Here is a 26215-nt window from a genome sequence, read left to right on the forward strand (position 1 = left end):
TTAGTGTTTTCTATAGTCTGAGTGTGGCTTTCAGTTTTGTCTCAATTGCCTATACTGGAGTACAAACCCCCGCTGCACAGCCTGGGCTGTGGTCTGTGCGTAAAGACTGACTCGGACTGAGAACACAGGACTTGTGGTAAACGAGTGTCAGCTTCTCTCATGTGCAGGAAAAACCACTTTTTTTCTACTCAGCCCCTGCATCTCTTTGTTTAACGGTAGTGCTGAGTCTCTTAGTTCACTTCTGTTTATTTGCAAGGGTCCCTCTGTGTGTGGTTTTTACACTCTACTTTTTTATCAGTGGAAATATCGGTTGCATGTTTTTGCGTGCACTCACACTTTTGAGATGTTTTCACGCACTGAGCGTTTTGCTCAACTTTGAAGATTTTTGTCTGTAAAAGAACAGCTTCCCCCAGTGTAACAACAAATACAGCCACGTGTTTAAAACGTTTTAATCTTCTGTACAAGGACTGACTGCAAGAGAAGTGCGACAGTACAACATTGTCGGGATTGGTCAGCTATGTTTCGTTTTGTAAAATACATCTACAGTATAAACACATGGCTAGCTTACAAAAAAAATGTACAGACCTCTGACGTACCATCACGACAGCGTATATTATGTGTCAGTTATACATTTACAGTATTGTAACGAAATGTAATATGTAATAAGTTGCATTTTAGTCATTAAAGTTGTAGTGCTGTGAAGCTTTAATCCGCTTATTTTTCCCGTCTCCTCGCCGTGAAGTACAAGCTGCTGCCTCCTGCAGACCTCATAGCTGCAAAGAAATGCAAAAGGAAAAATGTTAAAAGACGTGTAAAAGAATACTTTTTTTAATATGCAATCAGAAGGGTTTAAGTTGAGTAAACATGCAGCATTAAGCATGTCAAGTCAAGAAAACGCTCCCAATACACCTTTTAATAAAGCAAAACCACATCGCATGCTAGATGAACATCTGTCAACTGTAAAATGCTAAGTGATTTTAAGGCATCAGTGTTTCACACAACATCAGGAAGGTGAGCAAAATGTAGACAAAACTGTGCACTGCGTAAAGAAACGACCAAAACAACACAACCTTTAGCAGCTGAAATAAAGATGCCAGCTTTTTCTTTCATTAAACGTTTTATTTGTGTGGCATTTAAAGCAAAAACATTCTGAATAGGCGAAGGTGTTTTTTCTAACCTGTAATGTTGATTAAATGTATTAAAGTTGGACAGAAAGTACATGAGTGATTTATTCATTTGTCACAACGCATACCTTTAATATGCCTAAAAGTAAAGGCACCATAAAAAGCTTTTACCTATCAGGACACTCAGTTCTTACCAGCTTTTAAAAGATATAAATACTACTTAAACTGTGTTTTTATCTATGCAGTCAAAATGCAGAAGCACTGTGTGAAAAATGACGTACGGCGCACAATTCAGGAGCCTGTATAACCACTTTTAGCAGCAGTAACTGGAAGTAATGGTTTTCTGTGTGACCTTATCATTTTCTCACACAACTGTGAAGAAATTTTGGTCTTTATTACTACAGTGCTTCATGTTACTGAGGTTCATATTTGCTTATCCGCTGCGCTCTTCAAGATCTGGACGTTGACTGGACGGCAGAACCGTGATTCTGCTGTGCTCTGTATCGTCCTGCAGCATAACTCAATTTGGGCCAAACTATAGCTGTTGGAGAGGTGGCCTCACATTTGATGCTAGAATACTTTGGTATAAAGAGAAGTTCACGGTCAACTCTGTGATTGCAAGGTGCCCAGGTTCTGTGTTTGAAAAACAGGCCCCAAATCATCACTCCTCCTCCTCCGCGCTTGACAGTTGTTTTGAGGTGTTTGTGGTGATATGCTGTCTTTGCTTTTTACCAAACATGGTGCTGTTCATAACTGCCAAACATCTCCAGTTTCACCCTCTTTCTAATTATACTGCCACACACTTAACATGCAAAGTGAAGTGTTGAGTCTGAGATGTAGCTCTGCGCATCGAACGGTCCGACCCCAGCAATTTGCTGGGAACGTTCGGCAAATGTCTTGAGCGTTACATTTGAGAATAAAACATTCTCTAGTGTGTAAAGAATAACTTTAAATTGTTTGGAAAATGATCCTGAAACCCTTCCTACACCTGAACGCCCCAAAACTGCAAAATTCCCAGACCTCTTCTTTTATCGAGGTTCTCACGCTTGCTGAAGATCAGCAGCGCCTGGCTGTTACTTACGCTCTTCATACCCAATTCTTCACACGCTGCTTCTGCATTTTGCTTAGTTTGGAGTTACATAAACATCGATAGGGTGTAATTTAACTAACTTTTAGAGCCGCTAAGGACAAGATTATCTTAGAATTTAAAGAGCCTGTGCTTTCTTTCTTTTTTTTTTTTTTTACATATATATGTTACGTCTACACTTTAATACTGCCAGATGCACTTGCTATTTTGTAAATGGCTTGTTTTTAAAAAAATAAAATTTCCTCCATTTTTTGAGCTAAAAACCAGCAAGATTCTTAAAAACGCAAAACTCACACAGATGCTATACAAAAAAAAAATCACTCTTAAAACATAGCATGCATGTGTTCAAGCATGCACGATCTCAAGAACACGTGTTTTTATTATGATACACGCTTCACCCTCATGCCAAAGAGAAGCATGGATGAAAAAAGGGGGAGAAACATGAAAAAGAGCCAAACCACCCATCAGAAGGACAGCTCACTAAACCCACTCAACCCATCAGGACAAACTCCCATGCAGCACGCAACACAAAAGATTTTTTTTCCCACACAGATTAGTATTCAGGCCACGGCTACATCCTCACAGTTGTTAATGAGGTTGTGAAGGGAACATTACAGATGTCCACCCCTGTGACATCGGTTACTTACTGAGCTAAAACCCCTCAGCTCTGAGTCAGACCAATGTAGACAGGCCTACTGCTATATGAGAGGTCTTGCTCTGGTAAAAACAAAAGAGCAAAAAAGTGGTGAGTTAAACTATGGAAGCAACTACTTCTGCTTCAAGTCTGACACCCACCTTAAAAATAACATTTAAGTAATCAGTTCCCCTTTACAGGACACTCGGCTTCATTAGTAATGCTGTCTAATAAGGAGTGTGAGCTTCGTAGCTAAAGATCCAAGTGTAGATAACGTGATGAAAAAATATATATTTTCAAGAAAAGATCTTAAAAGGTTTACAGACGATGGATGGCCCGCTCTATGTGTAGTGCAGTATCATGTAAAGTAAAATTATAAGTAAATTATGTTTCCAGCTTGAGGTTTCTTTAAAAAGTACTTTTATATTTCTTGTTCAACAGTTTTTAAACTGTTTTTTGAATTGCTGTTCTTTCCAATCCTAATGTTGTTGCTGTTTGTCTGTAAAAGCAAGAGCAAAAACCCCCTAAATTTTCAGAGAGACATTTTAGAATAACATAACTGCTCATTTCTGCCTCAGCTGTTTTATCTCAAAAACTAAAAACTACAATAACAGGCACATATATCTGCAGCCATTCCAGTCAGTCATGCAGTTTCTTTGCAGAAATTGTTCAAAATGCTTTACAAATGTTGCTCGCTTCGTCAATCTGTTAAAATGACAGCATTCTGTCCACTTTCACACATTACAGCCTTATTTATGCAATTTTTGCCACTAATGCCCAAATGAGTCTGTCGAACTGTCATCACACTTTGGATCGTTTAGTTGTCTCGCGCTTGCGGGCATCGTCTGGGTGTTTACGTCTCAATACAAAAGACTGCGTGCTGCAGCGGCTGCACCTGCCTCTCACGCTCGGGCTTAGAAAGAGAGAAAGATCACGCTTCCAGATTGAGAATGGCGAAAATGCGTGACAGATGAATTCAGAAATGGAGCCGACATGTTCAAAGATCAGCACGTTGCTGGCAGGGAGCGCACGTCTGAAAGGGGTTTTAGGAAATCTCACTTGTACTGAAAAGTCCTGTTGATTAGTTTTGGTTTGTTTGTGGTGACCTGTTATATACATTGTACAAAGAGACAGTGTGTTATTTAGCCCACCTGCGTTTATTAACTGAATGGAAAATGACTATCAGAAACAAATGATGCAGTTGAATAACAGTGGAAACTGCTAACACTAACCACAATGACCACACATACAATTTAACACTTTTAAAAAAGGTTTCCACAAAAACCTTAACTGAGTGGCAACTGAGTGTGTTTTGTCTTGGTCTTTTCTGTTTTTCAGACTGCTACACAAAGAGGCACATGTGAACCACAAATAGGGAACAATGTGCCAAAATTATCATAGGAGAAAGGAAGAAGTGAAGCTACAAACTACTATGCACTGCCTAACAGTGCATATTGATGGAATCAGAAGAACTATAGAAAGACATGTAGAAAGCAGAAAAAGTTTAGTACATTTGGTTAACACGGCTAATGACATTACATTTTTTTAAAAAGGCAGAGGTAAAGTATGAAAAAATGTGATGGCTGCAACAATAAAGCCTCAGTTTTCTTTTACATATATAACAATAATAATGACAGAAATCAAACACTCACTGCTGTGATAAACTTGGTGCCTTGGGGGTGGAGGTCTTCATCTTTCTGGAAAATCGAGGGCTCTGCTATGGAGGATGGAGGTGTGGTGGAGCAGAGGAAAGAAGAGGACTCGTTGTTGTTGTAAGAGTCCATGGTGGCGTTGGTGTGCCCGGGTATGGCGAGCGTATTCAGTCCTGTCACACTTTCACTGGATGTACACTGAGAAGATGTCTCAGAGCTCTCAATGACTGTCACAGAAAGCATGGAGAAAGATTAGATATATAAATAAAGCAATACAAGATCAGCAAGAGAGGACTCTGTTCACCTCATTCACAGGCCGAGTTTAAAGTTTTCTGTCATTTGCATGTTATTAAAGCATTCAAAAAGACATTTGTTTACACATTTTATGTGTAGGAGTTTGTAACTTTGGTGACTCCTTGTGGTAGCAGCAAACAAGACACCTAACTGCATGTTTTATTTACTTGTTCTATTGTTTATCATGCGATGCAATTTTGTGTAATAATTTTGGATTTGTTTGAAGTGCAAATTACCAAAGTTTGCTCTGTTCTGTGCTACAAGATTAGATTGGATAAAGTTCACGCTTGAGAAAATGTTGTAGGGAGAAAAGATGAATGAAGGTCAATCACCAATGAGTGCCTGATTTCTCCCTCAGAGCAAACAAACAAAACAAAACCGGCGAATGAACATCTGGTCACTTACTCATGGAGGGCTGGCTCACGGTGTCCTGCTCCAGCTCATCTTCCTCTATGCAGTCATAGGGCCACTGGGTAAAGGAGGGAACGCTGCCTGCTGGGTGCGAAAGTGTGTGCGGGTGAGAGGGCGAGGAGTACAGGTGGAGATTGAGGGAGCCCAGCAGGGAGGAGGACGACTGGCTGCTGGAGGAGGAGGTGCTGCTGTTGGAGATGGTGGAGTGAGGCCTCTTGAACGAGGCCACGTGTTCAAATGAGGACACTGCGATGGACGCTCTCGTCCTCGACTCTGGCGTTACAGAGAAGTGAAGTGAGCTGTTAGATAAGCAACAATGAAAACCAATGTTGTGGTACTTTTTTTTTTGTTATCACACCTTCAGAAAGATTAATGCGTTAATTGTACTGATTATGACGTAAATAGCAAACAGATATTCCATTGGAAAGAAAAAGAATATTTAGTTCCCAAAGTCAGCTCACCTGTCCCCTTCATGGTATAATCAATGGCTCTGTCACTGATAGCTGCGTCACTTGGCTTGATGTCCATGAACGGTTTGCTTCCAATTCCCATAGACACCATCTCCTGCATGCGCAGCTCTACAATGACAAAACAAAAATATCTCCAATGACAAAATGTTTGTGTGTGTCACCTTATTTGTTTTGTGTGATGTATTTAAGAGTTTGTGTCAAAATGCACAATCTTTCACAGAAACAGACCTCTGTTTCTGAGCGCCTGCCTCCACAGAATCTTCCCAATAATAGTTGTCCACACTGCCTTGACCTCTGCAGAGCTGGCTTGGAGTATAAACGTGTCTTGTGACTTCCTCCGACGGAACCAGATCTCAAAGCGTAGGCCGCTGTCACCGACATTTTCAGTCATGCCTATCTCTGCTGTCTATACAGAAAACAATAAGAATATAAAAGTAAAGCTCTACTCTAATAGCAGTCCAGACAAAAAAATCCTCCTCAAGCAATAAATTCTTACTTTGAAAGACTGTTTGTAGATGTAAATGTCATATCCTCCCTCTATCTTCTTGGTCTTGCTGAAGAGGATGAGGTCTTCAAACAAGAAGACTTGGCGGAGGTATTTCCTGCGACCACACCAGACCATGAACTCATCCTGGCAGCGGAGCTGACCCTGTTCTTTCAGGTTCACCTGGAGAGGAAACATGGCTGCTTGCACACATCAGCGAGAACAATGCGATTCCTGGTGGGAGTCTGACCTTATTCTACTGTATCACATTTAAAACAATGAACTCCAGCAAAAATAGCTTTGATGACCTAAGTTTGAGTACCTCTGTTTCATATCTGTGCCTGCCTATAACTTACATCACATCCTCGAATGGCGTCCATAGCCAACAGATCATTCCCATGGCGCAGCTGAAACTTGACCATCTCTTCTGCAGTGCGAAGGTCACTCAGCTCCTGCTCCTGGGACTGGCTGCACTCTTTTATCAGGTCTTTGAGCAACAGCGCATATTTACTCATCCTCTGAATGGGCTTCAGCAAGTAGGATGCCAGGTCCATCTTATCCCCGAGCTCCATCTGCTTATTCTGGAGGGAGAAATCATCATTACTCCTCTACTAATCAGCACAATTTTGAAAACAGGGCTACTTTTGTCAGTGTTTTTTTTTTAAATTCACTGATCTGTTGGTCAATTCTGCTTCATCCGGATATAAATAATTATATCACACCAATTCTCAGCCACATCATCCATTACTACTACCCATGCTGAACTATTAGCAACTCGTAAATGTGTACTGTTATTTATGATTTCTGTATGCAAGTCTCAGTTTTAAATACTGCCTGGATTAAAAAAAAAGAACTACCATCACTTCATTCGTGGGTTTGTGATATCCTTACAAAATCATGAGGGGTTGATGATTACAAACTACGTATGCCCTAAATTATATCCTGTTTTAACACCTAATTATGCTTAATTTACTGGATGCTGGATTAAAAAGAAAAACCTAAAATAGAAACTGAGACACATAAATGAATAAGTTCAGTGCACAGTAGGGTCATTTTCTCGTAAACCTTTCTATAATCAGAGAGGTTGAAAGGTTGTTTTGCAGCCTGTATTCAGTCACTGTGTGAGGAATGTAACCAAAGTAAGAGATTCCAGACGCACCTTAAAGAATTCGTTCCCGTGGCTGCTGAGCAAAGCGTCGGACTGCGGCTTATTTTTGCTGTACAGAGCATACATTCCAAACTGATCCTCCTGCACACAACATTAACAAGTTACAACACTACAGCAAAATGTATGCTGACATGTCAGTATGATTCACAAAGCATGCCGCATGATTCAGAGACTGTAATTCACCAGGTACTTTCATTTTGTTGCTGAGTACATGAGCACACAAGCAATAATGGAGCAGTGTGGGATAATGAAACAATCACTACATGACAAACTACACTAAACCGGTGTTTAAAGCTAGTAGCTACACAGTAACACATCTCGATGAAGCAACGAGACCTGAAAGCTGTTTCAAATTAAGTGTAAAGATACTCACATGCCGCAGAAAACAGCTACTGATGGACAGCGGGGATTGGGTGCACGCCTCCAGCTCCTTTAAGAAATACTGGCTGTGGAAGTCCCACAGTTTCTCCACATTCCCAAAAATGATGCTCCGTTTCCCCCGCAGGTCCTGAGGCAAATCGAGGCGCTCCATTTCGGGGAAATAGTGCTCAATGATGTAGCTGAGTGAGCGAACGTACTCCCTCTCTGTGGAAATCATTTCGTCCATGATGTGCTGCACTTTACTGTTGAACAGAAGGACGCATCAGGGTTACGACTGAGAACAACAGGGATGATAATGTGGACAATTTTGATTGTTTGACAGTGAGTCCCCCCCCCCCCAAAAAAAAAACAGTAAAAAAATATCCAAATCTGAGGGTTAGATTTGTTCGACTTCACTTCATAATATAAAAAGTTGAATATTTTGGGTTGTCTGTGTTGTTTTTACCTGTAATAGTCACAGGTACGCAAGTCTATGACTAATCTGACAATGAGTGACTGTAACACCATTAAAGTAATACCACAAGACTGTCATTAAAGTCTAGTAATCACCTGAAAACTACACACTGGTTTTAACAGGTCAGTCCCAAGAAAGTATGAGGCAGGTTTAAAGCAGTTACTTAATATGAGAATATGAAGGCTTTTTAAAAATAAACCACAAATTCACATGTCTGGCTTAACAGGACTGAGGCTGGTGTAGTTTGTCATGAAAATGTTAGCTTTTGGTGTTATTTTTTCCCCATATATTACAAAAACATCATAAACGTGTTGTTTATAACTACATATACATCAGGTTCTATCCCAGCGTATTCTTGATATAACTGATTAATTCCTCACCTGCTCTGTTTCTTTCCATCTCCCTCGCTGCGCCTGGTATGGATCCTGCAGGGCGTAGACATGCTGCGGCTGCGGCCTAGCGTGGGGCTCGTCACATCAGGTCTCTGCAGCTTCTTCTCTGCAGACACGTTATTGGTCACTTCCAAACCCTTAATGTAGACGCCTGTATATCCGTGAATGTGACTGACATCCGAGTGGGTGCTGTCTCTCGGGGATAGCTCATGGCTCATGGTCTTCTTCATGATCTTCTTCATGGGTTGCTTGCGCACCCGGGAGGCTCCAGAGTAGATGGGCTCGGAGCGGCAGGAGACGATCGAGTCGATAGTGCAGTCGCTGTCTGTGTCATCAAACATGGGTGGGCTCTGTCTCAGTTTGCTCTCGCTGTCGGGGGAGAAAGGGAAGTGCGATGAAGAGGAGATCGAACTTGTGGGACTCTTGGAAAAAGGCCTGACAGAGAGATTTTTGTTGTCCTCAAAATTTAATGGCTTAATTGGTCCAGGTAGACGCACACACCCATTAGCTCCACGCTGCTCTGGAGTGATGATCTGAACTTCTGCAGGGTTCAGAGAATCCGGCGTATCAGCAGCTGTGGAGTCCTGAGCTGCTTCCATGGCTCGAGCCAAAGTCTCCTCCAGCTGCTGCTTGGTCTGTTGACATTTGTGCCACACGGCGTTCCACTGCTGCAGCTGCTCAGGAGACTCCAGTGAAAGCACCATGTCATTAAGCGTGCTGAAGTTTTCCATGGAGAACTTGGATGCCTCAGTGCAGTAATCCTGTAGGACCTGCACCACAGAGGGCGAAAATCTTCCCCCTGGGCTGGCCAGATTCAGTTGATGGAAGTAATCTTGACAGTGATCCGTCCACTGGTTTGCCTACAGATGTAAAAAGGTGGTTTAAATATCTTAGATATACACAATATGGCTAAACACAAATCATTCAATGTTCAATCTTTTAAGAAAGGTGATCAATTAAAATGTGATATCACTTTGCATGAATTTCACTTACCGAATCATAGAACTCATACAGGTTGGCTAGGATGTCTAGTTTCGCCTTCCTTTGCTCAACTCTGCTCAAAATGGAACCCAGATGTTGTTTAAAGTCAAGAAGAACCTCTGGAAGGGCCTCTGGAGACTCTTTGACCAGCTGCAGGCCACGTCTCTGCTGGTTCTGTGAGCGAAAAAGATCAATTTAGCACCGAATCCCTTCTAAAAGTTACATATAACATAATCAGTTCACATAAAAGTTGAGGTATCTTTACCACTGATTCCTCCAGAAATTGGCTCAAGCTCTCTCTCATCTCCTTTATTTTGGCTGCAGACAGAGTTAATGATTCCAAAGGTGCAAGCTGCTTCTCTCCCGCTACACTGAACCAAAGTTTGATCTGAAAAAGAGAAAGGAATTGTCAATTACTGAGGATGCTTTTTTTTTAAAGAGATAAAAACAAACAAGAAAAGCTCTGCAGAGCAGGTGGGAAGATGGTATTTAATGTAAAAGTCACCTGCTGAGTTTGCTCCTCAAACCTGTGCGCCTCCAGCAAGCTCTCTAACTGTTTCTGTGACTTGTTTGAAAGGATCACAAGCTTATGAACTTCTTCATCTACTTGATTGTAGAGTGCATTTAACATGTCGACAGTGTCCCTGAAATAAATAAAAAAAACCAATATTCAGACAGGTTACAAGACGTTCCTTTTAATCATCATGGGTACTACTCATTATGATCACTGGGCACCATTGCGTCCTATCATGATCTACCTGTAGTTTTCATTGTCGCAGGCTTCTTCCTTCCTGATACGGGCAAGTACAGTTCCACCTTCCAGACGGAGTCGGTTTAGACAGGTGTCATCTAGTACACACTTCATGAGATGCTTCTGCTTCTCTAACACCTCAGACACCTCCTGATATAAACACGGAGAGGGGTAAACGGATACACATTTACACAGTAGATCAAGGTTATCAACCCTTTTTTTTTTATTTTATTTTTTTTACAAATATTCTGGAAACTAAGAATAAAACAAACTGGTAAACATTTTACTACAAAGAAAAAGCCAGCAGACATCTATTGTGTGTGAGTGGAGACACATAAATCAGAAGGCCAGACTGTTTGCAGGGCTTGGCTCTGACCTTAGAGGTCTTCAGGTTGCTGCTGGCGCTCAGTGAGCTAATAGACTCCTGAAGGGAGGCGATGGCCGCACTACAGCTGGCGGCAAAAGGTTCGATTTTCTGTAAGTAAAAGAAGACAAGAGGAAAAAAGAAAGCAAGGGAAGTGAGACTGTTAACACCTACAGTGTCAAAACAGTGATATTACCAAATGTGAAACTGATCATGTTTCAACTGGCTTGCTGGTGGGGGAAGTTTGCCTTTGGGGCTTTCTGCCAGAACGCTTGTCGTTTTTTCCCCTTTTACATTATTTTCAGTACTCGGCTATAATTTGGTTTAGACAGCAAAATCCTTGGTTACATTAGTCATCTCTTAGTAAGAGTTCAAAGCAAACTTCTCCTATGTTTATCTGGCTTAGAGGTGCATTGCCCTGTAAATCTGGGTCTTTTTTTCCATTATGAAATCAAGCATCTAACCATGAAACTGGAAAAAGGGTATTACATATATGTTTACACTCTACTCCAGTCGCCTTAGTCACACTCACCTGTCTGAACTGGATCCAGTGGTTGTGATCGTAGTGGAAGGTGCCCTCCAGGTCTCGTGTGAGCTGGGTTTGGTCAAGGTACTTCAACAGGGCCTTCAAAGATGACACAGTTTCTGTCTGGAGAAAAAGAAAAATATAAACAAACATCCAGATTTCAGTCACAGCACGTCTCCTGCACCGCTTAAAAAATCTCTGTCATCACGGCTTGCAGTAACAACATTAGATAAGAAACTTCCAAAAATCATCCCTGTAACAAATGGAAATGAATTCTTGCAAATGTGTAAACAAAATTAGGCCTAGCCTTCACCAACATGAATACTGCACATTTATTCTATTTTTACCTGCACACTGATGTCTCTCTCGGGTTTGTTTGCTGCCTCCTTGTCCGACAGGAACAGAACTGAGTAAAGTGCATGTGGTATTAAAGTCTAGAAAAAACAGATGAGCACGTTTTATTTAAGATACACTTAAAGCACATAAATTATAATACAGCATATAGTTCTTATGCTGTGAACAGCTAAGTACTGTGCGTTCAAAGTGACTTCAGATGTTTGTGTCAAGGTTTACAGCATTATCACCTTTACATCAGTAAGAAATATTATCATAGTATGATATCTCTGCTGCGAGTCAGCTGCAGCCAGCCTGCTCCCAGCGTGTGGTTAAAAGCAGACAAGCAAGGACAGGCTCGTCCACGAAAGCCCTGAGGCCAGCCTTTTTCAGAAAAATGTCTTGGAAGTGCGCACACTACAAGTTTAAGGTGTGCCTCTTAAAAAGAAAAACCGCACTATGCAAGAGACCGAGAGGCAGAACTATAGGAAATGTGTAAGGAATGAGGCAGTATTTTATCTCTGACACATAACATTACAGCGCAGGAGGCAGCAGAGACTCCAGCAGGGCCTGAAAACTCTCCGGGTGTGTTGGAGGGTAATTACATGTTTTCCAGTGTGGGCTCACCTGAAACTCAGACAGCGATGACAACAGAGCTGGAACAGGCTGCTGCCTTCTGCAGTCTATCACAACAGTTATACCTTGATCACGCCTTTCTTTCCTAAAACCAAAGCATTAAAGTTATTGTAGCATCTGTCAAACACATGTTGGCATGTGATACAATATTTTGACACCTGACAAATTTGTACACGAACACAGATTTTTGTGATGATGAAGTGACACTTAAAGTTAAGTTTCAGACCTATAAGCAATTTTTTTGGGATGGATGTTGACCTTAAAGCAAACACATTGTGTTGTTTAATAAGAGATCTAATAAGGTACAAACAAATACGTTCAACTAAACTTAGTAGAAAGACTTCTTTGTTCTATAGGCTCCAAATAAAAGCTGGAATGGAAAGAAAACTGGAAAAAGTGTTAAAAACATTAGCTTGGATGGGACCGAGTTCACCTTAGAAGTTAATGATAGGTGTAGAAGTCATTTTTAACCCAGACAAAATAAACCGGCATGCTGCATGCATGACTTACCGCAGAGTTGAGTAGTAGTAGCTAAGTAAGCACGTCAGATCGTGGACGGTGCAGGTCTCACCTGCCCACATCGGAGCTCTTGTGCACACCTGCACCACTGCTCTCCCACTGCGGTCTCTGGTTCCTGGTAGAGATAGCAGAGATGGGGGTCAGTATTATTATTGTTATTGTTATTTTATTTTTGAATGATTTCAGTGTCGAAAAGAAGTGAAATACCTCTCATCGTTTTTTTAAATTTTTGAGACACTACATCATAATTTTCACCAAAAACTTAAGTAAAGTGAACATTTTTAAGATGCACAGAAATGTTGGAGATAAGAAATGTGATAAAATGAGCAAATATGATCAAGATTAAAACTCATATATGGAAATTGATATTCAGTGTCTTTTTTTTCTTAATTTGTCAGAAAGTTCAATAAACACTGCAATTTCAAAAAAAAAGTTGAATGTTCTGGCAATTATTTCATGGTTCAGGATTTATGAGAAAATGGATGGATGGATGGATGGATGGATGGATGGATGGATGGATGGATGGAAATAATTTCAGTACAGGTTGATGGGTCTGAATCAGCTGTCTTTTACCTGGCAGGATCACAGCCGCTGATGTGAGCAGCTCCTGATTGACCTCTGACACCAGTTTGGGGAAGGTTAAATTATAGTCACATGATGAGCTTTGTACCGAGGCCGCTCTGATTGTTGTCCCATTTGCAGCTTTGGGACTGTGTGACTCTTCTCCACTAGCTCTGTGCCGCCTGCTTTCACTGTTCAGGCTGTCGTTACGCTGTCCTGTAAAGACAAACAAAAAGATCTGAGCACTAGTCTGATGTTTACTAAGCAAGGAATCAACAACACAGTGCAATCAATAGAAATTAGAAGCTTCCTTTCACTTCTGTACTCTCTTTCCTAGCGGTGATACCTCATGAAAGTGTGTTTATTAGTGGCCAGCTAAGTGCACTCAATTAGTGAGTTCACCTGAGTCATCACAGAGTCCAGGTGTTTAGTCAGGCTGAGTCACAGGCAGACTCTCATACCTTCACCTCCTCCTATTCACTTCTACATAGCTCAAGGCTCCTTTTACAAGAATTATATTCCTGGCATTTTTAATAGATATCACAGTTTACAGACCTGAACCTGAGGCTGCAAACCAGCATTCTAATATCCAATCCAGTATCTCTACATCCTACAGGATACTTCATGGTGTCTTGGCCAACAACTGGGATGAAATAGACAGATGAGTATGCATGGTACATACTAAGACTTAATCAACAGAAAATAGTGGTCCAGAAGCTAAAATCCCTGAAAACACTGATTTTATCATGTGTGATGTGACAATTTGCTGCTTTTCTTTGTCCTACATGATAACTAATTGAATTTTTGTGGGTTTTGGACGGTGTATATGCCATTTAGTTAAAAATAAAGTTTTTAAAAAGTATTCCAACTATTCACAGATCCTTAAACGTTACACAAACTCAATGTTTTGTCTGTAATAAATTTGCGACTATCCATCTGTGATGTACAACCATCATGTGTTGTCTTTATAAGCAGTTTGAGTATTGTCCTGCTCTGTTCTGTGATAATAAGCCCTCCCAGCTCAGCCTCTATTGTCTTCAGAGAATTAGTGCATTTCCTGTGCGACTGTGTGACCACGCTTGTGTTTGCTGCAGGTTTCCTAAAATGCTTTGTTTTGAGAGGATGTGACAAAAGTAGGCTAAAGCTTCCTGTGTATTGTCCTGTGTCACAGTCTGCTTTCTATCTTCTGTGTTTGACACTTTTTTAAGTCATCAAAGACTCTAAACAAGCGCTGGTTATTATCGCTTACTGATCGCACGTATGATTCAGGATATTTGTTGGCTCATATCACAAGTAATTTAATTAATCATAGAGTATTTGTTTTTCAGACTTGTATGAGTCAGCGAGCTTTCAGGTTTCTGTAGTTAAAAGACAAAGGCTCAATTTATAAAAGTTTGCTTTCCAAAAACTTCCCCAGCGGCTGATTTGTAAACGTCTGTAAACCAGCAACCCATCTGGGATTGCTGCAGCTCCTAGTCCCGATAAGGGTCATCTCACTATAGGATGCCAGTTTTTACAGAATTTACATGATTTTCTATAATGCTGCTGGAAAACCCTGCTTGCCAAAAGCTGAAATTCAATCCCTCTGAAGTAATCTCTGAAAAATCTGATTTAACTACTGTATTTTTGCCCAGTGCTGCTCTTTCAACATAATTACAAGCATGTTTATTAAAAAAAACAAAACACAAATACTCACAGCTAATGTCTGACACTGCCCAATGTTAAATACTAGAGAATGAACAAAACTGCCTTTTTTAACCTCACATTTCAATTCACGGAAGAAGCTCTAAAAACAACATGATTCCCTAGGTGGTACTCTCACATCACTGTTTTCCTGAGCTACCCAGAACGCACCAACAGAAAACAAAACAGACTGACAGCAGTAAAGAAAACACAGGATTGTGACTAAAGTGCTCTTTCCAGGGTAGGGCCGTACCTGTTCCCTCGACGTGCCAAAAAACACACAGAGTGGGCTTTGAAAGGCTATCTGTCACCAATCGGAACAGAGTAGCTGAGAGTTATGAGCATTCAGACTCCAACTCTAGTCATCTAATGAACTGTTATAACCAGTCCTGCTGCAGGCTGTTATTGCAAAACCACCATCTAGTTATTAAGAGGTTTTTATAACCTCAGGGTGTATTATTTGATTAGCGACAAATGATGAGCCTCAGATTGTCACGATGATTTAACCATCGGTAAACCAAACCTGTTAACACTGAAGAAGTTTTAGATTCAGTCAGGTTTTTGAAAATGCCTTGTGCAGTTTTCTAAAACTACAGGGTGCTGTAGAGTTTACCAAAGAAAGCTCAAAATCAGAAGTTCAGAGGCATTTATCAGAGGCATAAATCACCATCTGTTATGCTAATAATGGTCTTAATACTTTTTTTTGATTAGCATTTGAGTCTCTAAACTTATCCTGCTTCTTTCAAATAAGAAAAATTGCAAACCCCCCAAACCCAAAACAAAAGAAAAAAAACAACCTGTATTGTCAGTTAATAACTTTGGATTTTTACTACATGCTGTCTCCCTCACATATCTTTATGTGGAATTCTACCCAGCCCATCCTCTTCGTTAACAAACAAAAAAGAAGCAGCTAGCGATGACATATCAACACCGTTTCTTTCCTTCCACCACTTGCTTCCACTTAAACTTAGTATTCATTGTAAAGTTTTATTAATCACAGCGTACTTGCCTGCATGCACATATTTACCATGCACGTACTTGCCTGCATGGCAAGGCCTTGCCCATTCAGGTAGGTACATACATGCTTGCATGCATGTCAGGATTTTTAGGCTACACTTGGTGTGGATTTTATCCTGACTGTGTATCACTTTTTAGTTGTGTCTTTTAAAAAGTACAAATCAATTATTTTGTATGATTTTATTAGTGAATATGTACAACAGCAGCACCACGAGAATGGGGTTAATGCAACTTAAAGTCTCATTGTTCACGGTAATGAAGGAAAATGTGCAACTACAATACATCCTTAGTTTAGTAATAAATAGGCAAAAAGTCCCAGTCTCTGGACTTCTTGTGTCATAGAGATTGTTTACAAAATAATCCAGATAGTCCTAATGATGTTACAAATGACTCTGATGGTGGACTCATCTGTCCTCTTGTCTTGTTAGAACTTAGAACGGCATTTGATACTGCTGATTACAAGATTTTCCTATGGAGATTAGAAGACACTAATATTAAAGGAATCATAGACTCCATATTAGATAGACTCCTCTTTGTACAGGTAAACACAGAGGCTTCTTCACATGTGTAATTTAGTTATGGAGTTCCACAAAGTTCTGTGCTGGGACCACTACTTTTTACATTACACATGGTTCTCTTAGGCAACATTATTAGAAAACAATGCATATATTTGCTACCCAGATGAAGCTAGATGAAACAAATTAATTAGTTAAACTACTGGCATGTCATAAAGACATAACATCCTGTATGTCCTGTAATTTTCTTTCTTGTTACATTTGGTCCTAAAAATCTTAGAAGCATGGTGCCCAGCTTACTCTGGATGGCATAACCTTGGCCTCTATTAACACCTTATTTACTATTTCAAAACAAATTTGTAAGACTGCCTTCTTTTATCTGCACAACATTTGTAAATTTAGGAACATCCTGTCTCATTCATTACTTCTAGGCTGATAATATATATATATATAATTCATTCTTATCAGGTTGTTCTAAACATTCCCTAAAAGCAATCAGTTGATCTGGAACACTGCAGCAAGAGTACTAAAAGGATGAGAAAGAGAGCATCTTTCTCCAATATTAGCCTATTTTCATCGAGTCCCTGTATTTAAAATCCTTCTCCTGATATATGAAGTCTTGAATGATCAGGCAGCACCATATCTTAAAGACCGCACTCTTACTTCACTCTCAGACTGCAGGCTTATTTGTATTTCTTAAGAGTTTCTAAAAATAGAATTGGAGGCAGACCCTTCAGCACCGAGTTTGGATTTGTGAGACAGACACCCTCTCTATGTTATCAATACTTTCCTTTTTGATAAAGCTTATAGTTAGGGCTCAATCAGGTGACCCTGAACCATCTCTTTGTTACTCTACTATAGTCTCAGACTGTTGCAGCACTCTGTGTGAGGTGCTTTTCTTAGTCTGTGTTTTGTCCTGTCTCCTTATGTTCTTCTTTTTCTTTTCTCTTTCCTCTCATCCCCCAAATGGTTGCAGCAGATGGCTGCCCCTCCCTGAGCTTAGTTCTGCTGGAGGTTTTTTAGTTTTTGTTAAAAAGGAGTTTTTCCTTCCTACTGTCACAAAGTCCTGTGCTCATAGGGGGGTGGAAGTAGCTTGTTTGTTGGGTTTTCTCAAGGATAATTTATACTATAAGTGGCCATACAGTATAAATTGAGTTTAATTAATGCTCCTGATATTCGTCGGAGGTTAGTTAGCACTAGCATAGTTATGTATTGTTTATTAGGTGTAAATAGGTATTTTAGCCGTTTGGTTTCTTTCATTCCTGTTTCTTGAGAAAAATTTAATAAGTACCCGCTAAATGAATTGCAGCAATTTTGCCATAATAGGATTTTCAGGACGTGAGCCACCAACTGGCTCCTATGTCTTTACATTTGGCTAGGATCAATTAATTGATTTGCTGGTTTGCTGTGTTCATGACATTACTGATCATAATAATGATTATATATAATGACTACTTTTCAAATACTGCATTTGAAATTTACTTGAAAAGCATAAAAAATCATTTATAAGCAAATGTTCTTTATGTATTTTTGCAAAAAATTACCAAAATCTATGATTTTAAGTGTAATCTTTGTGCACTGAGGTTTAACATCAGGACTTACCCGACTCATCCTTGCTGTTTCTCCTCTCAATTCCAGGAATTATGGCCTCCACATCCAGCTTTCCGAAACGAAAGGCATAGCCATTTATTAGTTTTTTGGGTGAAATTCCAGCTGATCCTCCAGAAGAAGAGCGTTCCCGGTGGCCTTTAACCTGGCCTGCTTTGTTAGTCCTCTCCAGTGACTTGGAGCGCCTATCTGCTCGTCTCTCAGCACTCCGCAAACCTCTCTGTAAGTAAAGTAAAGGTGTGCTGGGTCTGGAGTCATCACTGCTAAGCCATCCCCGGCTACCCAACCTCCGCGATGAATGTTCTCTGGAGGAGGTCTGCGTGTCGGGACTGTTACCCGGTGTCACAGTTCTCTCTCTTAGGGTAGCACTATGCTCTGAGCTCTCCTCCAAGATGGATTCAGAGCTCGACCCAAGGGTCATGGGGTTCTGTAGTGCTTCCATGTAAGATTTTCTGAAAAGTCTCCTGGTCTCAAAAGTTGCAGAGTCTCTGTGGAGACGGCGCCGAGGGCCTGGGTTACTGAGGTCTGTGCTGAAAGAGAGCATCTTGGACCCCAGTCCTCCCTCTCTTGCACTGCTGTCCTCACCGCCCTTTCCTATACCACACTCCTCAGTGAGACTTTCTATTTTAATTTTGGGTATAGCATTGTCAGCTGTGCTGGTGCTATGGCTCTCACTGCTAGAGTCCATGCGGTTTCTGTTCGGGGAGTTGGGCTCAGAGAAAATGGAGTCAGCTCCTTGAGAGTGCAGGGACTCTCTGGAGCTGCGATGGCTGTCCAGAGTCCCCGTAGATCCGCTGGTGCTGCAAGTGCTGAGATGGGCACGGAAACCACCTCGGCTGCAGTGCGCTTGCATTATAGCGTCTGCTGTGTTGCTGACAAAGAGCGGGTTGACCACGTTCTTCCACGGTGTCCTGAACACAGCCGTACCAGTGGTAAGCAGACAGTTCTGTAGCGGATGCAGGTTTCGGTCACGTGTTACATTCTGTAAGAACTCAGCTGTGAAGATGCTGCCGTACATGCTCTCTGAAATAGGGATTTCTGCAATGGCCTGCCCACTGATTGACAAACATTTTATCACTAGCTTGGCAGCCTTGCGTCCTAAAGGAACAATTTGAAGGTAGAAATCTCCTTGCTTTAATCTGACTTTATGCAGAGGTGCAAGCTGCAGGACAACTTTCTCATGGATGCAAAGAGGCCATCCCTCATGATAAAAGAGCAAGCCTCTGAACTTTACCTGTGAAGAGAAAGAGAAGTCAGTCAGTACCAACTCGCATAAAACATTGTTATCATATATGTGAGTCATGCCTCAGCTGTGGTACGACTTGCATCATTTCGACTGACATCTGCAAAGCAGTATTTAAACACATGTTTAGCTGTAATGGAGAGGCAAGGTGTTTTCATGGGGCGCACTGAGTGAATCACTGTCAGCTAAAGACGAAAACCTGTCTGATCAGGCCCGTTTTCACAGCAACCACAACACAAATCTGTGTTGTGACAGCGTGAAACCCTAAGAGCAAAAACACGGTGCTCAAGGGTTGGCTTTTTTCATCTCTTATGAATGTCATGGCAAAGGCTGAGGATGTGATCTTCCTCCGAAGCCTCTCATATTGCCTACATTACAAAGACTCTCCTGCACAGCAAGCTGTTCTCAGGGGCTAGGCTTAGATGAAACTATTGCTCTGTGGCTATCGTCACAGTGTAATCACCAGAGAGATGAATGCAGAGGAATAAAGTTTCAGTGCTTTGGTGATAGGGCCCTAACCCACAGCAATCAAAGCTTTTGAGAGAGAATATTGAATTTCACGCTGGACCCTAGAGTCCATGGCTCCCTCTCAAGCACTCCACAGTTTCCCTGTGTTTCGCTATTCAGAGAATGATGGCTGCTTTTCAGCTTGTTGCCTGTTTTCGGAACAATAATCAACTCTGTTTCAGTCTCACTTTTCCCACTCAGGAAAAATATTCACACTCAGCAGAACTGTTCACAGTTTAACTTCTAGTTGTTTATCTCTTTCCAGACAGTGAGATAGTTTTGGTTTCATTTCTTAAATCCCCATGTCCTCTCTCTATATTTCTATCCATCTTCTCTTCCAAACACAGATCGGAATTAAATCTCTTTAAAAAGAACAGACATATAAAAAAATACAGACATTCTTGGTTTCCTCAATTTAACCTCAGATACCATTACTATCAAAAACTCACACAGGTTTCTTTCTGTATGATCTGTAGGATCCTCTTGGCAGGAAGCAAGAAGTCGATGAGGCAGCGGAGGCCGTCTCCACGATATTGCCTCTCGACCACACTGAACAGCTGCCAGAGGACGGTGACAGCAGTGGCACTGAAGGGACGGTACAGGGCAGACAAAGTGCTCTGGATACAGTTGTCCAAAGACTCAGCGTCCTGAGAAAAACAAGAGACAGGTACATTAACATATGAGCAGATGTGAGTCTAAATAAGCGGCTTCCAGTCTTTTTGACATGGAGATTTTTTCTTTTAATGAATTGCCAATTTTTCCTTTTCCTGTTGAATAAAAGCAACAGTCTGCCGATTGTCTGTGTGTGTGTGTGTGTGTGTGTGTGTGTGTGTGTGTGTGTGTGTGTGTGTGCCATCCCCTTGCCAGTACTTTTTACAATTCAAATAAGTCTACTTATAGCCTAAGTGCTGTGTAAAGGAGTTTTCAGATTTTTGAAGTTTCCTGAGTTTTACAAGAAGGAGAAGAAACAAACATTTCATAGTAAGATTTTTCTTGGAGTCACAGGTTAGTAACTACTAATCCAGACAGCTTGTAACGAATTCCATGAAATGCAATGCATGCAACGACAGTCAAATAAAAGCTATCTGTGCACAGTACACAAATATATAACTAGACAAACATATGCATGCAGGATCCCATTTAGCAAGACTGTCAGGAAGTTTGAACATGACAGGGAATATCAGGCATCCCGGCAGAGGGGAAACACCTGGTTACCATGACGTCACCTTCAGCTAACACAAACAGGCAAACTGGAAAGTCCAAACTGGACTCCAGTTGCGATCAAGACAGTGGAACATGACCTTCCAACAGCATCCGTGTTGCCACACAGTATGATCTGACCCCTACATGACCCGGGCCACCGCCACTGGTCCCCAAAACTGCATGTCCAACACAGTTTGTCTGATGATGAGGACAGGATATTTGGGATTACAACAGATCTGAATGAGGATGACCTGTAGTAGTAGCTGGAGTCATGGTTCAAGCTCTGACCTTCCTCTGTTCTGTCGGTGCCAAGGCCAAACATCACTCCAGTATGTGTCCTTCCTGAATGGAACACAGCCGTGGAATAGAGACATCTGTCTCTCATGATAAGCGCATAGATAAATAGCAATGTCAGGAAATGTCTCACATATAACAACTTTGGGTGACACTTTATAATACAGCCCATGACTAAGGGCATAATATTCCTGTATGTATTTATTTGAAATTCTAATGTAATTCTATTTACTGACAAATATTTAAAGGTAGGTACACATTTATATAAATGTGTACCTACCTAAAATAAATGTTACAAGGACTGTCCTCCCTTTTTAAATTTTTTATAGACCTATGTATGTACAGTAAATTAAATTTATTTACTTAAGTTTACTTTTTTCTTCTTTTACAATCACAGTTCAAACATAGCTTTCAAAAGTAGTAAATTAAAAAAAAATGCCTTTGCATGACTGAAGAAAGACTCCAATAAATAAATAGAAATGTATCATTAGATTTAATTCAATCAAAATTGAACACCACAGAATTAACCCTATAAAGTGGGGAAATTGAATCTTATAACATCCATCAGTTACATTGACACAATGAATATTGTAAAAAAGGAAAGATTGATCACTACTTAAGTTATGCACTACTTAAAATTACTCATGAATGATTTAAAATTACTTACACATTACTTTAAATTTACTAACACATTTTTACTGACACAATTTACTTATAGTATAATTATTTTTTCCTGCAAAGACCTGCCTTTTCATGCCTTTATTCTAAAGTACCTAGCTGTAAGTATATAACTACACTGTAATTACAAGTAAAATACATTGAAATTCCAGTTAGGTACAGGCGAATTACACCCTCAGTAGGGGGCTGTATAATAAAGTGTTACAACTTTGCAAGATGTTGACCAACACAGGGCTTTAATATGCAGCTCCTCGATGCATTTTGCTACTTTGAGTTGAATCTCTATGCGACATTTGCATGTAAATAGAAGCTGCCAACAAATCAAGAGATCGCCTTTACACTATTGAGTTTTGGTGGTCAGACAGCCCATGTTTCACCCTTTGTAGGATCTGTCTTGTTGATCTAAGCAGTGCAGCACCATCAATTAGAGGAGAGTGAGTACAGTTGAGCGCATTCGTACACATGCCACGACTCTACTACAAGGCGCTCATTGTGCACTCCGCCTCTCTAAGTGGTATGTGCAGTACAGTGTCGGTGCCCTGAAACAAAACACCCACTTCCATTAGCAGTCGGCTTGCTTTAGCGAGACAAAAACGTTTCTGGGCATTAGTCACTGTTGCGCCCAGGAGGAGAGGAGTAACGTGGTGTTTTATTGGAGGAGAGCTAACAATGGGAGGAAAGCCTCGGCCGCATAGTTCGGACACACCAGCAAGTTTCAATTCAGGTTCCTAAGGCAGAAAAACAAGGGTAGTGACAGACGCAGTGTTTTGAAGAACAATTAGCCAACATTACGATTCAAAGGCTAGACATCGTGTTGCGCAGGAGTGGCTGTCTATGTAATCCAGTGCTACAGTATGGATACAAAAAACCCGCACTAAAAATAACAACAGACGGATAATCCATTGTTTACACTCAGAGTAGTGACACATGTAAATAAAATCCTACCTAAGGTAAGAGACACAGAGCTTGCCACTGGCATGAAAAAAATGGAGGCTTTTCATTAAGTGTCACCTGTCTAGCACGAGATATATTTGCACGTCTCAGCAGAGTGACCGAGTTTAGCCACCAGAGCTGAGCCTCCCATCCGCTCTGAGCCACACAGGAATGCAGTGTATATAGCTGTGTATGTCTAGCTTCAGAGCTTCAGGCAGGAGAGGAGCAAATTGGGAAGTCCCAACCTCTCTGATGCCAGATCTTTCTAATGGGCTGCTTGTTTGATGGCAGACTGAGGTGGTAATTAATGGCTTTAAAGCTCAAGGTGGGACACTTTTGTCTGTGCCATCAGTAAACAAGCTGTCAAAAAGGTGATCAGAGCAAATGGGATGGTTAAACATTAAAGGGTTTCGTCTCTTGATGAAAAAAGCAAACCAAGAGGGTTGATCCTGGTTATGTTTGACCTTTTCTGTTTTGTTAACCCCCCTCCTTTTTTATAAAGTTAAACATATACGGATGGTGGTGAAATGCTTGATTAGTTGGTGATTCTTCTATTCCAACGCTTAGTGAAATCATGTGTCAAGACTGAAAAGTCGGGTAAATACGGAAAGAAGCGTATCAAAACCAAAAGAAAAAGTGAGAGACACACAGAAGCAAACACGAGGTGGTCACTGACACATTTAGTGGGTCAGGGACACAAAAGACGCTGCCTGCCAGGACTCCAGTGGAGCATGAAGCCACCAGGGGAGTGTAACAGGAGAGCGCTGGAGCCCCCACAGAGGCTGCTCGCTAACCAACCTGCTAACAGCCTCAAAGGCAGCGGGACGACAAAGGCCACAGGTTGCTCAGACCTGCCCCGCTGCCAGGTGCCAGGATGCCAACAAAAGAGTCTAGTGAGACCTCCCCATTAAGCCCGCAGTAAGTTTCAGCTTTTGATCTGCACCAATAGAAATCCTATCTCATGAGAGAAAGACAGTAAGAGGAGAGAGGCTGGGATGTGTGGTCAGACAAAAGGTGCACGCTGTACTCTGAATACATTTAAAAGCCACAGTTTTTGATTATGTCAAGGAGCCATAACAAAGTCAATGAGGTTACTTGAGATCGCTGTTAAGACATGTAATTACACATCAAACTGTACACACGAACGCCACGCTCTCTGTGTACAACACACAGCACACGCTTCAAGAAAGAAAAGCATAATCATACTAATGCTGTGGTCCGTAAGAAGATTAGCTGTTGCTGTAAATTGTAGCGTTGTTATCTTAGCAGATAACCCGGCGAGACAAAAGGATTGTGTGATGAACACAGATAAGTGTGAGAGGTGAGGTGATAAACTGGACCACCCACATACCCACAGCCAAAAGTACTATTTTTTACAGTAAAGTAAGTAGTGGTGTTTCTGTCAGATTACATTCAACATATTTTTTAATCTGGGTCAGTAAGTCATATTATTTTGATTTATTTTAAATTTTTTTAATAAGACCAACAAAAACTACCACTACTGATGGATTAAAGAGTAATTTTCACATATTCCCACAGTGTTTATGGAAAAGACTCATTTTATATCACCGGAAAGCGACTAATGACTTTGCTTCAGGATGTAAACAGCACCGACAGGCTTATTGTTCTGCCAGTGTGTATGAAACACTGAATCTCACACATTTAAATATTATGTTCAATTCAATAAAACTCATTAAGGAAGACAAAATAGTGAATGGAGGTCCTTCAGCCAATCAGGGCAGTGATAAGTAGTGACAACAGAGACAAAGGAGCCTGACAAAGTCTGTTGATACCTCTGCAGGGTAAATATAGAGTGGGTGCATTCCATTATAAGTGGGAGGTTGATAACGATATCAGAGAGGATACAAAGTTGTGTATCTCAGTGACTCCCAGAAATAATAGTCTGTTTATCATATCTTGCTTTCTCTTTTCCCCCTACAGATAAAAGTCCACGTTTCTAATTTCTAATCATCATCAACACACACACGATCTATAACTAGTGAAGAAATAAATATAAAACGCTCATCTTTAAAGACTGCACAACAAAAGTAATGATCCAGAGAGGCCGTGCACGCTACAAACAAACAAGTCATATATGTGCATATCGAGCAATAACATAATCCCAATCATCATTCGTGTTGTCCTCCCTTTTCTTCTTACACAATGCATGTATGAAAAGCTTCCTGCTGTGTTTTGACTACACAGCGACAAGTCAAAATATCAGCCATCTCTGAACAGTGACATCAAAAACATCTACCGCCATAATACAGAAACACACACGCAATAAAGTGGCTGGAAAAAAAAAAGGTAAGAAAAGTTCAAACGTGCAAAAACTTCCAGAGAGTCACAGAAATCTTGTAATTAAAACATATTTCAAGCTCATACCTTTATACACAGGTAGTTGTCACAGCTCCGTGATTTTGCTCTGGAGTGCATTTTGCCCAAAGGAAGCATTTAGCCACCAAAGAAACAATCCCAAAATTCAATAAAACACGTGTCTCCAAACTCCAGGTGAAAGACTTTTGTAATCCACACTGTGAGTGCAGTAAGTCATTGCTGTGGTATCAGCGGGTCCGGCACCATTTCTCTCCCCTGTCTCTCTCCTTTTCTCTATGCTGTGGTGTCTGTAGCTGGAGTAGACTAAACTTCAGAGCATGAGAGAGGCAGTGCGCTGGCTTCCCCGTCACTCACCCTCCCTTCCTCCAACATAACCTCCCCCGCCCTGCTGCTTGCTTTTCTAATGAAGCTCCATCCAGCTGGACAAATGCACACTCCTGCAACTTCAAGCTCATCATTCATAAAAAAAAAAAGATGGGGGGAAAAACAAGAAAAAAGACGCATACACACTACCTGACCTGCACACCCTGACTGCCGTGAGCCCCAGCACTCCACCCAGCAGGCATCAGACGTTGACTAACTCCTCTCTGCCCTCCCTGACCCTCTACACCCCTACCTCCACCAGCTCCCCTCTACCCCTCTTGCCCACAATGGTCTCTCTTTGTCCTGACAATACAAATGGACTAGGGTTTCAGCTTATTCTGCTGCTTTTCAAAAGAAAAAAGAAAGGAAGACATCAGCATAGGATTGGTTGGCTCAGGTCACTCATTACAATGGCATTCCTCTTAAATATTGTCAGGGGACTGCCCTATCCTTTAACTGACTCAAACCAGTGACATATGGAGACATCCTCCCGCTACAGAAGCCAGATATAACTTCTTTATGACGACTCTAAAAATGTTTTGAAATATTAAAATCGGTTTTACCTGATTCCATAATGAGGAATTGTGACAAGCACTGCAAAATATCCCTCTC

The 26215-nt window shown here is 41.1% G+C and overlaps 1 protein-coding gene across 4 annotated transcripts; it reads right to left on the minus strand.

Moving 5' to 3' along the window:
- Window positions 1–266: 266 nt before the first annotated feature.
- Window positions 267–25591, minus strand: plekhg4b (pleckstrin homology domain containing, family G (with RhoGef domain) member 4B). Of its 4 annotated transcripts, XM_005472422.4 has the most exons (25): window positions 25289–25589; window positions 20245–20442; window positions 18040–19279; window positions 13235–13438; window positions 12653–12776; window positions 12134–12227; window positions 11521–11607; window positions 11180–11296; window positions 10660–10758; window positions 10291–10433; window positions 10038–10176; window positions 9798–9920; window positions 9545–9706; window positions 9053–9411; window positions 8540–8920; window positions 7698–7947; window positions 7316–7405; window positions 6513–6737; window positions 6169–6339; window positions 5901–6078; window positions 5664–5780; window positions 5197–5475; window positions 4498–4724; window positions 2859–2928; window positions 267–773 (listed from the first exon to the last, which is right to left on the minus strand). In XM_005472422.4, exons 1-24 carry the CDS (start codon window positions 25355–25357, stop codon window positions 2884–2886), a joined length of 5121 nt encoding a protein of 1706 aa, XP_005472479.1. In that variant the 5' UTR covers window positions 25358–25589; the 3' UTR covers window positions 267–773; window positions 2859–2883. The 4 variants fall into 4 exon arrangements, with proteins under 4 accessions (XP_005472479.1, XP_005472477.1, XP_005472478.1 ...); XM_005472420.4 differs by having other exon boundaries at window positions 8540–9411; window positions 25289–25588; XM_005472421.4 differs by lacking the exon at window positions 2859–2928 and having other exon boundaries at window positions 8540–9411; window positions 25289–25588.
- Window positions 25592–26215: the final 624 nt, after the last annotated feature.

This window comes from Oreochromis niloticus, linkage group LG11 (genome assembly GCF_001858045.2).
Source record: "Oreochromis niloticus isolate F11D_XX linkage group LG11, O_niloticus_UMD_NMBU, whole genome shotgun sequence".
Taxonomy (NCBI): Eukaryota; Metazoa; Chordata; class Actinopteri; order Cichliformes; family Cichlidae; genus Oreochromis; species Oreochromis niloticus.